The sequence below is a fragment of the Trichomonas vaginalis genome, chromosome IV (assembly GCF_026262505.1).
Source record: "Trichomonas vaginalis G3 chromosome IV, whole genome shotgun sequence".
Lineage (NCBI taxonomy): Eukaryota > Parabasalia > Trichomonadida > Trichomonadidae > Trichomonas > Trichomonas vaginalis.
Window position 1 is genome coordinate 33,443,294 of NC_067206.1, and position 11,808 is coordinate 33,455,101.

The 11,808-nt window shown below is 36.1% G+C and overlaps 4 protein-coding genes across 4 annotated transcripts; 3 read left to right on the top strand and 1 right to left on the bottom strand.

The window, feature by feature from the left end:
• Positions 1-538: 538 nt before the first annotated feature.
• On the bottom strand, positions 539-3,267 carry TVAGG3_0214660 (uncharacterized protein; the record flags this gene model as incomplete). Its single annotated transcript, XM_001317275.1, has 1 exon — positions 610-3,252. The coding sequence occupies one exon, from the start codon at positions 3,250-3,252 to the stop codon at positions 610-612; it is 2,643 nt and encodes an 880-aa protein (XP_001317310.1).
• Positions 3,268-3,461: 194 nt separating this feature from the next.
• Positions 3,462-5,995, top strand: TVAGG3_0214670 (hippo signaling; the record flags this gene model as incomplete). The annotated part of the gene is made up of 1 exon (XM_001317274.1): positions 4,643-5,980. The coding sequence occupies one exon, from the start codon at positions 4,643-4,645 to the stop codon at positions 5,978-5,980; it is 1,338 nt and encodes a 445-aa protein (XP_001317309.1).
• A 561-nt stretch (positions 5,996-6,556) lies between these two features.
• On the top strand, positions 6,557-9,160 carry TVAGG3_0214680 (GTPase activation domain, GAP family; the record flags this gene model as incomplete). The annotated part of the gene is made up of 1 exon (XM_001317273.2): positions 6,557-9,109. The coding sequence occupies one exon, from the start codon at positions 6,557-6,559 to the stop codon at positions 9,107-9,109; it is 2,553 nt and encodes an 850-aa protein (XP_001317308.1).
• Positions 9,161-9,252: 92 nt separating this feature from the next.
• Positions 9,253-11,372, top strand: TVAGG3_0214690 (kinase-related family; the record flags this gene model as incomplete). The annotated part of the gene is made up of 1 exon (XM_001317272.1): positions 9,987-11,372. The coding sequence occupies one exon, from the start codon at positions 9,987-9,989 to the stop codon at positions 11,370-11,372; it is 1,386 nt and encodes a 461-aa protein (XP_001317307.1).
• Positions 11,373-11,808: the final 436 nt, after the last annotated feature.

The window sequence follows — 11,808 nt, forward strand, 5'->3', positions numbered from 1 at the left end:
AAAGAATTTCTGAAGTTAATAAACTTTCTCTTTTTTTACAAACTTTACTAAATATTAGTAACTGTCCATAATTCCCTTTTATTTAATTGTTTACTCGACTACACCAAAATAATAATCTATTAATACGCCCATTAGATGATATTTTTCCGAATAATTTTATTATACATCAAAGTTCTAAAATTAGTTTATGACAAATCATTAGTTTTCTTTATCAATACAATCTGAATCCCAAATGCTAAAGGAACTATCAAAATTACAAATGTATTATTGTAAATGATGTTGATTTTGAAATAATCAGAATTAGGACTAGTTAACGATCCTTTTGATGAGGCAATATTATTAGAAACAAGTTGAATAGAATAAGAACTGATTATAGGAATTTCGACTGTATTCTTGATATAACAATGATAAATTATTGCTTGTGCTGAATATATGAGAGCATTCATTTGAGTAGATGTTGCTGAAAGACTATTAAACGTTGAACATCTGACTCTTAAGACTGCAATATTGTTAATACTTAATCAACATAAATAATACTTATGAATTATAATTAAATCATATAAAAAATACAAACAAACAATTTATTAAATATATAAAAAAAGTTAATAATCAATAATCAACTAATTTGATTGCTTCTTCAACTGAAATTTCTTCATGTGACCACTTGTGAACTGCATCAAGCATCTTAATTGAGTAGTTCTTGAGAGATAATAAGTTGAAGGACATAGATAAGAATGCTAATCGTTTAGCGGTTTCAACTGCTTTATCTCGTTCGTTATGTTTCATAGATTCGTGGATAACATCAACCAAGTCAGAGAAGATCTTGTATCGATCGGACTCTGAGATAGAATTAGTGACTTTCATAAGTTTCTCAATATCTGAAACAGACTGATGGTAGTGACTCAACTCGTAAACAAATGAATGGAACATAGACTCATTGCAATCAACACATGATGTGAATGAGATGTTGTTCATGCAGAAATAGTTAACTTTATTAACTGAGTTCTTGAAATATTCGTAACACAGTTTCTTTGTCTTTGTGTCTGATGAATTACTACACAACAATGTGCAAACAGAAACACCGTACAAATGTGAAACACTAAAGCCACCACGAACTTGGTAGAGACAATAACTAATAACACGACCCATCTCGAAAATGTAGATGTATTCGTTGATGGATTGTGGTTCTTCCTCAAAAAGATTGCTGTTGTATGATGACAATAACTTGAAAACAGTACTTGGATCTCGAATTGTTTTAACAAATGATTGGAGAATGGAAACTGTTTTCGTGGTGTTTTTGTCTCCAACAATGTCAAGTAAATGGACTAAACTAATTAAATCAAAACATGGCATGCAATACGAATTCTTTTGTGGAGAAAGTAATTCAGATCGAACACGTTCACTTTCAAGCAAAAAAAGAGTTGCATGAAAGAAAATGTTAAGAGAACAAAAAATTAATGAAACAAGTGGTTGACTCTCTTCAACTTTAAGTTCTTCTGTAGAAAGATTGACGAAACATTCTGAGAGTGTTGGATTTTTGATATTAGGTTTAACACTGTAATCAAATGACCATGATTTGTCAAGTGCATACAACATAACAATTTCCCCAAGTTTTGTCAAACTGACAAAAAGTGACGATTCATGACATTCATTGATGATGATTGATGCAGCTGCGCGTGCTGCAAGATTAACTGCAATAACAGGTGATGTGGTGTCCGTGTCTGCAAGGAACTTGATTTCTTTAACTGATTGTGGTGAAATAGAAGTAATGAAATCAATCATTTTCTGAATGGGAAGAACGATTTGGTTTTTCGCAATTTGGTGGATTAAATTGATGCATTGCTTTGCAAATCCATTTGGTTTACTATCTATGTTGATTTCTTTGAGTTCTGGTTTCGTATTTTGAGTGCCACTTTTTGAAATTTTATTGTCACTTTTTGGTATTTTATTGTCACTTTTTGAAATTTTATTGTCACTTTTTGGTAATGTTGGAATACACGGATAAATAATTTTAGAAGGGATAGGTTTTGTGTAGACAACTGAGTCTGATTTTGTGATAGATGGCATAGAGATCTCTGTCTTAACAATTGTCATCCTTGGTGAAATTTGGAGTTCAATTTTCTTCTGTCGTTTTTCTCGTGAACTTTTTCGATGTGTGTCCTGAAGAATAGGAGTGATGAAATCAAAGTAATCGGAAAGGAATCGGATGATGTCAATGTTGCCTTTAGTTGTAAATATGATATCTTCAACTTTTGTACCGGAATAAATTAAATGTAACTCTTTTTGACCGATAGGCTGCCATCTGATCACTTTGAGTTGGTAATATCGATCAACAACTGTCTTCTTGTCCTTTTTGATGATGAGTACATACTCTCCTTGTGCTGTAAGATATCGTAATTTTTTATCTTTGTAAATCGGGAATAATTCGCAGAAAGCGAACTCGTAAGATAGAAATTTTTTGACAAATTCTTGCTTGAGAGTTGTAATGTCTTGTTTTAAGTGGTTTTCGAACGATTTTTGAATTTTTATTGAATTGAAAAACCCTTCTACGCATTTCGGATAGTATTTTTGTGTTTTGCCTGACTTGAGGACCTCTTTAAAACGTGTCGTGTCCTTGTTAAACTTAACTACAGAGTAAATTCCAGCTAATTCAATGCAATCCCAGAAGCTAGGATCTTTTGGCATATCTACAAACTCTTTGTGGATCTGGTTGTATATGAAATTAAGCTCATCGGCTGATATATTCTTGTAACAATCTTGTCGCCACCATCTTCTTTTCATATACAGCTCGGTTATCACCGCACGGTTTTCGCATAGTGGTAAATTGACTTTTAGTGATGAAAGAAGTGAATCATTCTCTTGAAAATATAATCCATAGTCAAAAACAGAAGAAAGATTTAATTTCTCGCATAATATTTTAACAAAATCACCTACTGTATGAACTGCAGGCACTTTGACTGTAATTTTTCTATGATCGGGAGTAATAATTGATAAGTTCATCATTTCTGGAATAATTGTGAGTTTAATTGATGATGAATTGGTATTTTCTTCTAGCTTTATGTTGTCTATTAGAATGTGATTTCTAGTATCTTTACCAACAACTAAGATAATTGGATTTTCTGGAATTTTCTCTTTTAAAACATCTCTTATATAAGTAAGAACTTCATCTCCAACAAATGTCTTAGTAAGTTCTACGATAAGTTCTCTATCAGAATAAGGAAGAGAAATATGAGTAGTTAAAGTTCTTTTCATTCAATTATTTTTTTTTTCAGACTTCTGAAAAGTGACAAAATAATTTTGACAAAATTCAATAAATTTTTGCCAAAATCGGGAATTGTTTTAGAGCAGTTTTTAAAAGTTTAATTTGCAAATCATTATGAGGAGTTTTAAGAGCATCAACTATAATATAACAGAGTAAAGTACATCTTTTTATAAATAAGGGGATGTCGGGTAAAAGAGGGTTATGAAGAGTTAGAAATGTTTACTAAAGTTTGTAAAAAAAGAGAAAGTTTATTAACTTTAGAAATACTTTTATTGATAATTGCAAATTCTGCTTGGCAATTACCAGTTGAAAAATGAATCAAATTGTTAGTAAATAGTTTTCTTGGATTAGTAGGTTTTACATTACTAAGAAATGTTGATGAAATCGAATTGTCAATGTAACAACTATCAACTGTTAATTGATCAACAGTGTTATATATCAAATATGTACCTTCAGGAGTAGTGTTGTTAATAAAAGAACAACTTTTTACAGTAAGAGAATTTTTATAATGGAAAATAATTCCTAATCTTGATTGGTTATTAGTATTATTTATAATATTACATGAATCAATCAAAGAGTTAAAACGAAAATATATAAGATCATATTGACCTGTTACTAAATTATTAACAACAGTTGAATAATTAAATGTTGTTATAAAGTCATTCTCTGACTCTTTAGAAAAAAATCCAACAGCATCTTCTGGAGATTTATTTGATGAGAAATTTGTTGATGAAACTATGATATTTCCATCAAATGCATCAATTACTCTTCCGTCAACATCTTCATTTCCTACATAACAAACGGAACTTTCAATAAAAAAGTTTATGTTATTTTTATCAACTTTTGTAGATGAAAATTGGCCATATTTCTGGCTTTGGCATTTCGTACAACAGAATTTTCGTTGAACAATCGAACTATTGCTGCCAATTTGGTAGTAAATGCAACTTCCTTTTTCTGTTGAAGTGCAATGACTAAAAGAACACCGATTATGTAGAAACAATGAGCTTGTAATTGAACTAAAGTTAATAACTCGGTCATTATCTCGAAAAAAGTTACATTCGTCTAAGTAGTATTGACCTTTTCCGGGTGAAAGATTACAGTTCTTGCAATATTCAGTTTTTAAACTTGCAAATTGGCTATTGAAGTATTTATTCCAGAGATCGTCATCTTCTTCAGATGACTTTCCCCAAAAATTTTCCAATTGTCAAAAAAAAAGGAAGCTTCACTTTAATTTTATAATGGCGAATATTTTTGTTCAACTGCAGTTTAATATTTCCACAAATCACAGATGCATGTTTTTTGAATTAGATTTACACGGAATAATTATAAAATAAAATCAAAACAATAGTGTCACGTTTTCGATTGTAAAACTTTCTAATCATGGAGATTTCAAATCCGACGAATTTCCAACATGTTACTCACATTGGCCAAGACTTCAAATGGAGTATGGAAGATGGAACCGATGTCAGCAACATTTTTAAAGTCATCAGAAAGATCGGTGCTGGCGGATTTGGCGATGTATACGAAATGGAGCACATTCCTTCAGGTATACACATGGCTGGAAAATCCGTTAGTGTCGAAAAAATGACTCGTACAAGTAAAACTCACCTCGCAAGAGAGATTGATTTACTTCGAAAAGTCATGTCACCATACACTGTCCAATACTATGGTTCCATTGATTTTGAAGGTTCCCCGATGATTCTTCTTGAGTTTTGCAATCGTGGTTCCCTTTATGACATCATGAAAGCGAAGAAAATGACATTTTCTGAAGATCAGATCAGCGTTATCATGAAAGATATGATTACAGCCTTAATTATTCTCCACAAGAACTTCCATGTTCTTCACCGTGATGTCAAAGCCGGAAATATTCTTCTTAATAGCTCCTGCCAGATCAAGCTTACAGACTTTGGTATCTCCTGCCAATTCAGCAGCACATCATCTCAAAGAACACAGACAATTACTGGAACTCCTTATTGGATGGCCCCAGAAATCATGAACGATGATCATTACGGATATCCAGCAGATATTTGGTCACTTGGTATTACAGCTGTTGAGCTTGCCGAAGGCCAACCACCATACTCAGAGCTTCCTTATACAAGAGCATTAGTCGAAATTTCTACTAAAGGCTTCCCAGGCTTCCGCAAAGGAAATAAGTATACACAAGAATTCGTTAATTTCATCAGAGAATGCACAGTAATGGATCCTGAGAAAAGACCAGGTCCAGAACAATTACTTAAACATCCTTTCATTTTAAGAGCAAACGATCTCAACCGCGAAGAATTATTCAGCGATATCATTGCAGAACCACTCGATTTCAACGAAGTACTTAAGGAAGAAGAGGAAGAAGACGAATATGCTTCTGAAGATGAAGGAAAAATAGAAGAAATCATGGACCCAAGAAGTGGTGGAATATCCAAGGAACGTGCAACAAGAATATTAAAGAAATATACACAAGAAATCGAAATTGTCGAATACCAGCCTCCAAAACCAGCTCCACCTCCACCACAAAAGAGCCATTTGTTTGGAGAGTTACCTCCAGAAATGAGAAACCATCCATTGATGGTCTGGATAGATAATAACCAGTTCCTTGCCATTTTATCCTTCTTTATAATAATTCTCATAGCAGAAAGGATATTTGGACCTCTTGCAACTATTTTCATTCTTGCTTCTATGGTTTGCCTCCTTCTTTACCTCAAAAATTATATTCAGAATAAATAATTTTGTCATAAGCCCTTTTTTAAGTAGCTGATTAGTTTTAAAATAATGAGTTTAACGATTGTTTTTCAAATGATCGCTTACTGAATTGCGGTACAACGATTTTGAATAATAATTGGCTTATGACATTGAAAACACAGCTTATTTGACTGACAACTTATCAAACATATGGAATAAAAATATATCAACTCATAAAACCAAGATATTTTCGAGGGTATGAAATGAAAATATTTCAAAAAGTCTTCTTTAAATATGAAAATTATTCCTTGAAATTGTATATGGCCAAGATGTAATGAATAATCTAATAAATGACTTTGAAACGATTTGGATCCCATGTGAAATTGTTACATGACGTCACTTTTTTCTTATAAACAACTTGATTTTAATAAAAATGTTGGCTTTAATATGTCAAAGAAAATGAAAAAAATTGTATTGGTGGTTTGCATTACGAAAAGCGGTTATAATCGAGAATCATTCAAAACACGATTTTCGGGTAAAATGTAATATATCATAAATATATCTAATTCTGGCTTTTTCAAATGTGTGCGTTATATAACCGTTAAAAGAGCAAAAATTAATATGGCAGAGAATAAAGAGCAGCCCCCAGCTGCTACTGATGTGCCACCTCCAAAGCAGCGCATCCAACCAAATCTTTCTAATCTTTTCAAAACTGATTCAGATGATTCTCCTTATGCACAAGATAACCGCAAATTAAAAGTTATTTTAACTAACCGTATTCATGAAGATGTTCTTGAAGCTACCAAGAATGATAACTATGAAGTTTTGCAAACATTTCAAGGTTCCAATCCAATTGAATCGATTAACGAAATTTGTGAACTCGTCGATTCACAGAGTTATGACCAATTGGTTAATTCAAAGAAGAAGCTCTTAATTGATTTTGTCTCATTCATTCGTCAGAAGATCCCAATTAAGACAGCATTCAATATCGGCTTCAACTGGTCTCCAGCAATCCCACGCCATGTTGCACATGTCGATTCTGTATTACATCTCATCCTTAGAATTGCTAACACTGCACAGGATGGCAACAAAGTCTTATATTGGCTTGCAAACTCTCTTTTCCCAAAAGTCTGGACAAAGCGTTCAACATTGATGAATACACAGCTCGGTGCTGTTTGCCGTTGCGTTGTTCCACCTTCAAGAAGAGCTTATTGGGCACTTCTTACAACTACAAAGCAGTTTAAGCTTTATCTCCTTAAGAAGAATACATGCGTACTCGAATTCGAGTGCAAGGTTAACCGTACACGTGTCCATGAAGATGGAAAATCAGTTATTATTACTGATGAAGCCGGTAACGATGTAAAGACATTCCTTCCTGTCGATATCAACCAGGCTCAGATGTGGGGTGCCGCTCTCGCTAAGCAACACTCACCTTTCCCATACTATCTTTCTTCATTCCAGACACCACTTCCTCCTGAATACTACCATGCACTTTTCGAAGCTTACACATGCGCAGATATGGTTATTGTCCGCTGCGTTACCAATCCAAAGGTTACTCCTTACTCAGATTCCGAGAATCGTGGTGAGAAGCTCATGGACTCTCTCCTTGATGTTTTCTCCCATGCAGGTAAGGTCAACCTCCTCCTTTGCCAGATGGCCGCTATCGATATCGAAGGAGTTTCAAAGGCAGAAGATCTCCTTACAAAACAGACAAACTTCGGCCATCTCGTCGATTGCTTCGTCGAGCGCTGGGGTGCCATCTATTTCGAAAAGTTCGTAAGCAAACTTCTTGACTACATTTGCTCCAAACCAGCATTTGCAAAAGGTCTTAAGGCTTCAGCTTCTGATATCGAAGTTCCATTACATACAGCTCTCAAGCTTATTTCCTGCTCAGCCAGCCTTGTTCCAAAGCAATTGAAGCATATGGCTCAAGTTATTGGCGCTTATGCAACATGCCAGTTCAACAACAAGCACGATGCATTAATGGCAATTTCTCGCTTCTTCCTCTTCCGCTGCTTACTTATCATTCTCCAACAATCCGAATTTTACTCTGGCAAGCCATGCGCAAACAAGGAAGCCGTCGATGGTTTCATCGAGATTGCCAAGGTCGCCTTTTCATTCGGCGACTTCACAGGCAGCCTTGCAGACTTAAACAACAGGTTATCTCATAATGACTATCCACTTCTCGACAAGTTCCTCTTCAGTATCGCACAACTTACAGAATCCCCAGAGTACGACGGTATCTCTAAGGAGCGCTTCTGCGAAGTCATCGAGTACATTCTTTACTGCATTTCTCATAAAGAGAACGCAAACAAGATCAGCGAACAAGACTCTTTCATTCAGTTTGTCCTTGCATTCAACGATGCAGCTCTCGCTAACAACCAAGAACCTTTGTTATTACCTCATAACTTACACGTTGTTCTTTCACAGTTCTTCAACCAACGACCGGACGACGACATGCAGCAGCTCGCGAAAGAAGGCCAGGACCTCGACGCCCCGCAGAATTACTTCCAAAAGATGGAATCAGCACCAGCGGACCCAGGAATGTCCGGATATCCTCCAATGCCTGGAATGGGTGCCAATGCTGGCTTCCCGCCTATGGGATTCCCTCCAATGGGAGATCCAAATGGCGGATTCCCACCGATGGGCGGAGATCCGAACGCTCCTTATCCACTTCTTCCAGATGGTGGTATGGGAATGGGCGTTGGCGTTGGATTTGGTGTCGACGTCAACGCATCAGCTCCAGCACCTGCTCCAGGGCCAGAAGCAGCACCAGAACCGAAGACGCCAGCGAAGAAAGGTGCAGCAGCCGCGAAGAAGTCTCCTGCAAAGAAGGGAGCGACACCGGCAAAGAAAGGAGCCGCAGCGAAGAAAGGCGCAACTCCTGCAAAGCAAGGAGCAGCAGGAAAGAAGGCAGCTCCAGCGAAGAAAGGTGCAGCTGCAAAGAAGGGAGCGGCAGCAAAGAAAGCAGCACCAGCGAAGAAAGGCGCCGCAGCAGCAGGAAAGAAGGCAGCTCCAGCGAAGAAAGGAGCTGCTGGAAAGAAAGGAGCAGCAGGAAAGAAGGCAGCTCCAGCGAAGAAAGGAGCTGCTGGAAAGAAAGCTGCACCAGCTAAGAAGGCAGCGCCAGCAAAGAAAGCAGCCCCAGCTAAGAAGGGAGCCGCCAAGAAGAAATAAGAAAATCTAGTTTTATTTTATCTTATCCATCAAAATAAAAACAGATTTTGGCGATTTTTATTTTATTCAAATTTATAATGATTTTTTTTAATATTCACCTCTTAATAGATCTGTTATCTTCTTAACTCCAACAAATGGGAAAACATCAATCCAGAGAAAGATGATATCTCTTAACAGTCTGACGCTTTCTCGCGTGTTAAGACCTGGCTGGCATGTTATCTTTTTTGACATAATCGTACTTTGCTATTTTTCTTTATATTATGGACATACATATCAATATAATAAAAATTATTTACAAGCTGTGGTTAGTTGACATAACAAAACATTGATTACATTCAAATTAGTCATAAGGAATGGGAATACAAGGGTATCTAGGAAGAAAAGCATAATAATAATGTTTTCCCTAGCTGTTTTCACTATAGTTTATCATAAACTATCGAAATAAATGCGATAATTCTATTATCATCTATTTTTTTTGAATAACGCTCACAAATTATGAGCGCTTAGATAGGATAAAAAAAAAAAAAAGGAAGTGGGGCCTCCAGGCACTTCGTGCCCTCTAGCCCTGAAGATGTTTAGTATAACTTTGTCAAAAAAAAAAAAAAAAAAGGTAGTGGGGCCTCCAGGCACTTCGTGCCCTCTAGCCCTGAAGATGTTTAGTATAACTTTGTCCGGACAAGTAAGTGTCTATCGTCGCTACAGGAAAAGTTACGGGCGTTCCAAGGAAGTATACTTTGAGAAGCCTTTTCTCCATTTTAAAACAAGATAGGACGGTTATTTTACAAAACTGACAACACTTTGACCGAGTAGTTTTTTGTGCTGAACAAAAAGTGTCATATAAACATCTGTCAAAAGCCGCTTTTTAACTTCACTTAAAATGCCACGTAAGCTACGTAAGAATATACGTAAGAGGAAGAGAGCATTGAAACATCCAATAGTAAAACTGACACCACAACAACAGTTGCAACAACAAATGATGAATGACCCCACTATGTTGCAACAAATGTCAAGCAACCCTATGCTTTTAAACCGAGTTATTGGTGCACAGAGTGGAGGTTTAAGAGCGGCACTTTTAGCGAAAATGGCAGGCTATGGTGGAGCTGCAGACGGAACAGCTTATAACCCTCAAAGTCAAATGAATTTGAGTTCACTCAAAAATCAAATAACAGATGTCAAAAAGTCAAACATAGACATACAGAAACAAATAAGTGAAAACGAAAAGAAACTAGAATATGACAGACACACAAAGAAACTCAATGAGTTAAACGTAGAGAAAAAGAAGAAAGAAGAACAACTGAAAGAACTAAGTACAGAGGAATATGCGAAAAAAGTGTCAGAAAAAGCAGCAGAAGTAGCAAAAATGGAACAAGATGTTATAAATTTGAAAAACCATACTACTCAATATAAAGTACTGAAAGATGAAGAGATAAAACAAAAAGCCCTGAAGACATATATGGATAGCGATGAGTATAAAAAAGAAGTTGAAGCAAATGTAAAGGCAGAAAAACTTTTACAGTTGCAAAACCAAACCGTACAGTATGAAAACTTAGCACAAGAAAGTAAAAATAACGACGCAGCCATGCAAAAGGCAATGAAAAGCGCAGAATATATAAAAGCTAATAATGACTGGTTAGATGCCCAAGCCAACGCTAAAGCAGCCCAACTTATAGGGTCAATAAGGACAAAAATACAAGCGGATGAAGACAGTTCAAATGAAGCTTTAATGAATGCTGACTTTAAGAACGCCTTCGAAGCTCTTCATAGTAAGGTGAAACTAGTGAACGACTTCTCATCTGGAAAGAAACTGAAGTCTGAAGGTTTCGACAAAGAGTTAAGAGAAGTAGCACAAAATATGACGAAAATAACAGATGCAGCAACGAGACAGGCAGTTCAAAGTGCCTATGACGCCGTTAGAACAACTGTTGTGGAAAGTCAAGAAAAAGAGTTACAACAGACCAAAACAGACCTAGTAAATGCTTTCTTAAGAACGAAAAGTCAGGTAGGACATTATGCTGCAGATGGAACATATGTGCCAGCTGGTGGAACTTATATACCACCAAACCCTCCAAGAGAAGCACCTGCACCAGGACTACCTAAAACATTTACATCGTCACATGGACACAGACACAGGCATGCACCAAAACACTGCACCACAACCAACAGTTCAAAACACTGCACCACAACCAACAGTTCAAAACACTGCACAGCAACCAACAGTTCAAAACCCTGCACAACAACAACCACAAACAGAGCAAGGACATAAAAGAAGTAGAGAACAAGGAAACCAAGAATTCTTAAAAATGCTTAAGGAAAATTATGGTTACCCAGATACTCTTGACTTTAGTGACAGATATAAAGAAGCTATTAGAAAGTTCAAGGAAGGAAATACTGACCCGAACCTATTTAGCTTTATGGTTCAGCACCAAATGGGATATAATTTCAAACCTGGAAAATACAAGCTCGCTAAGGGATATGATTTAATAGCATATCATCCAAATGACATGACTGAATTTACTCCGAGATATTTGGTGTCAGAGCTAAATGATAATTCAACTCTCTTCATGAAACGCGTAAAAAATAGAGACGGAACGAAAGAAGAAAGGTTTATGAGTCCGGATGACTTAGATAGGGAACTTGTTAAAAACGGTCTCGGAATATATGAAATGCCAGCAGATGAGGTACAAGAAACTCAACAGGAA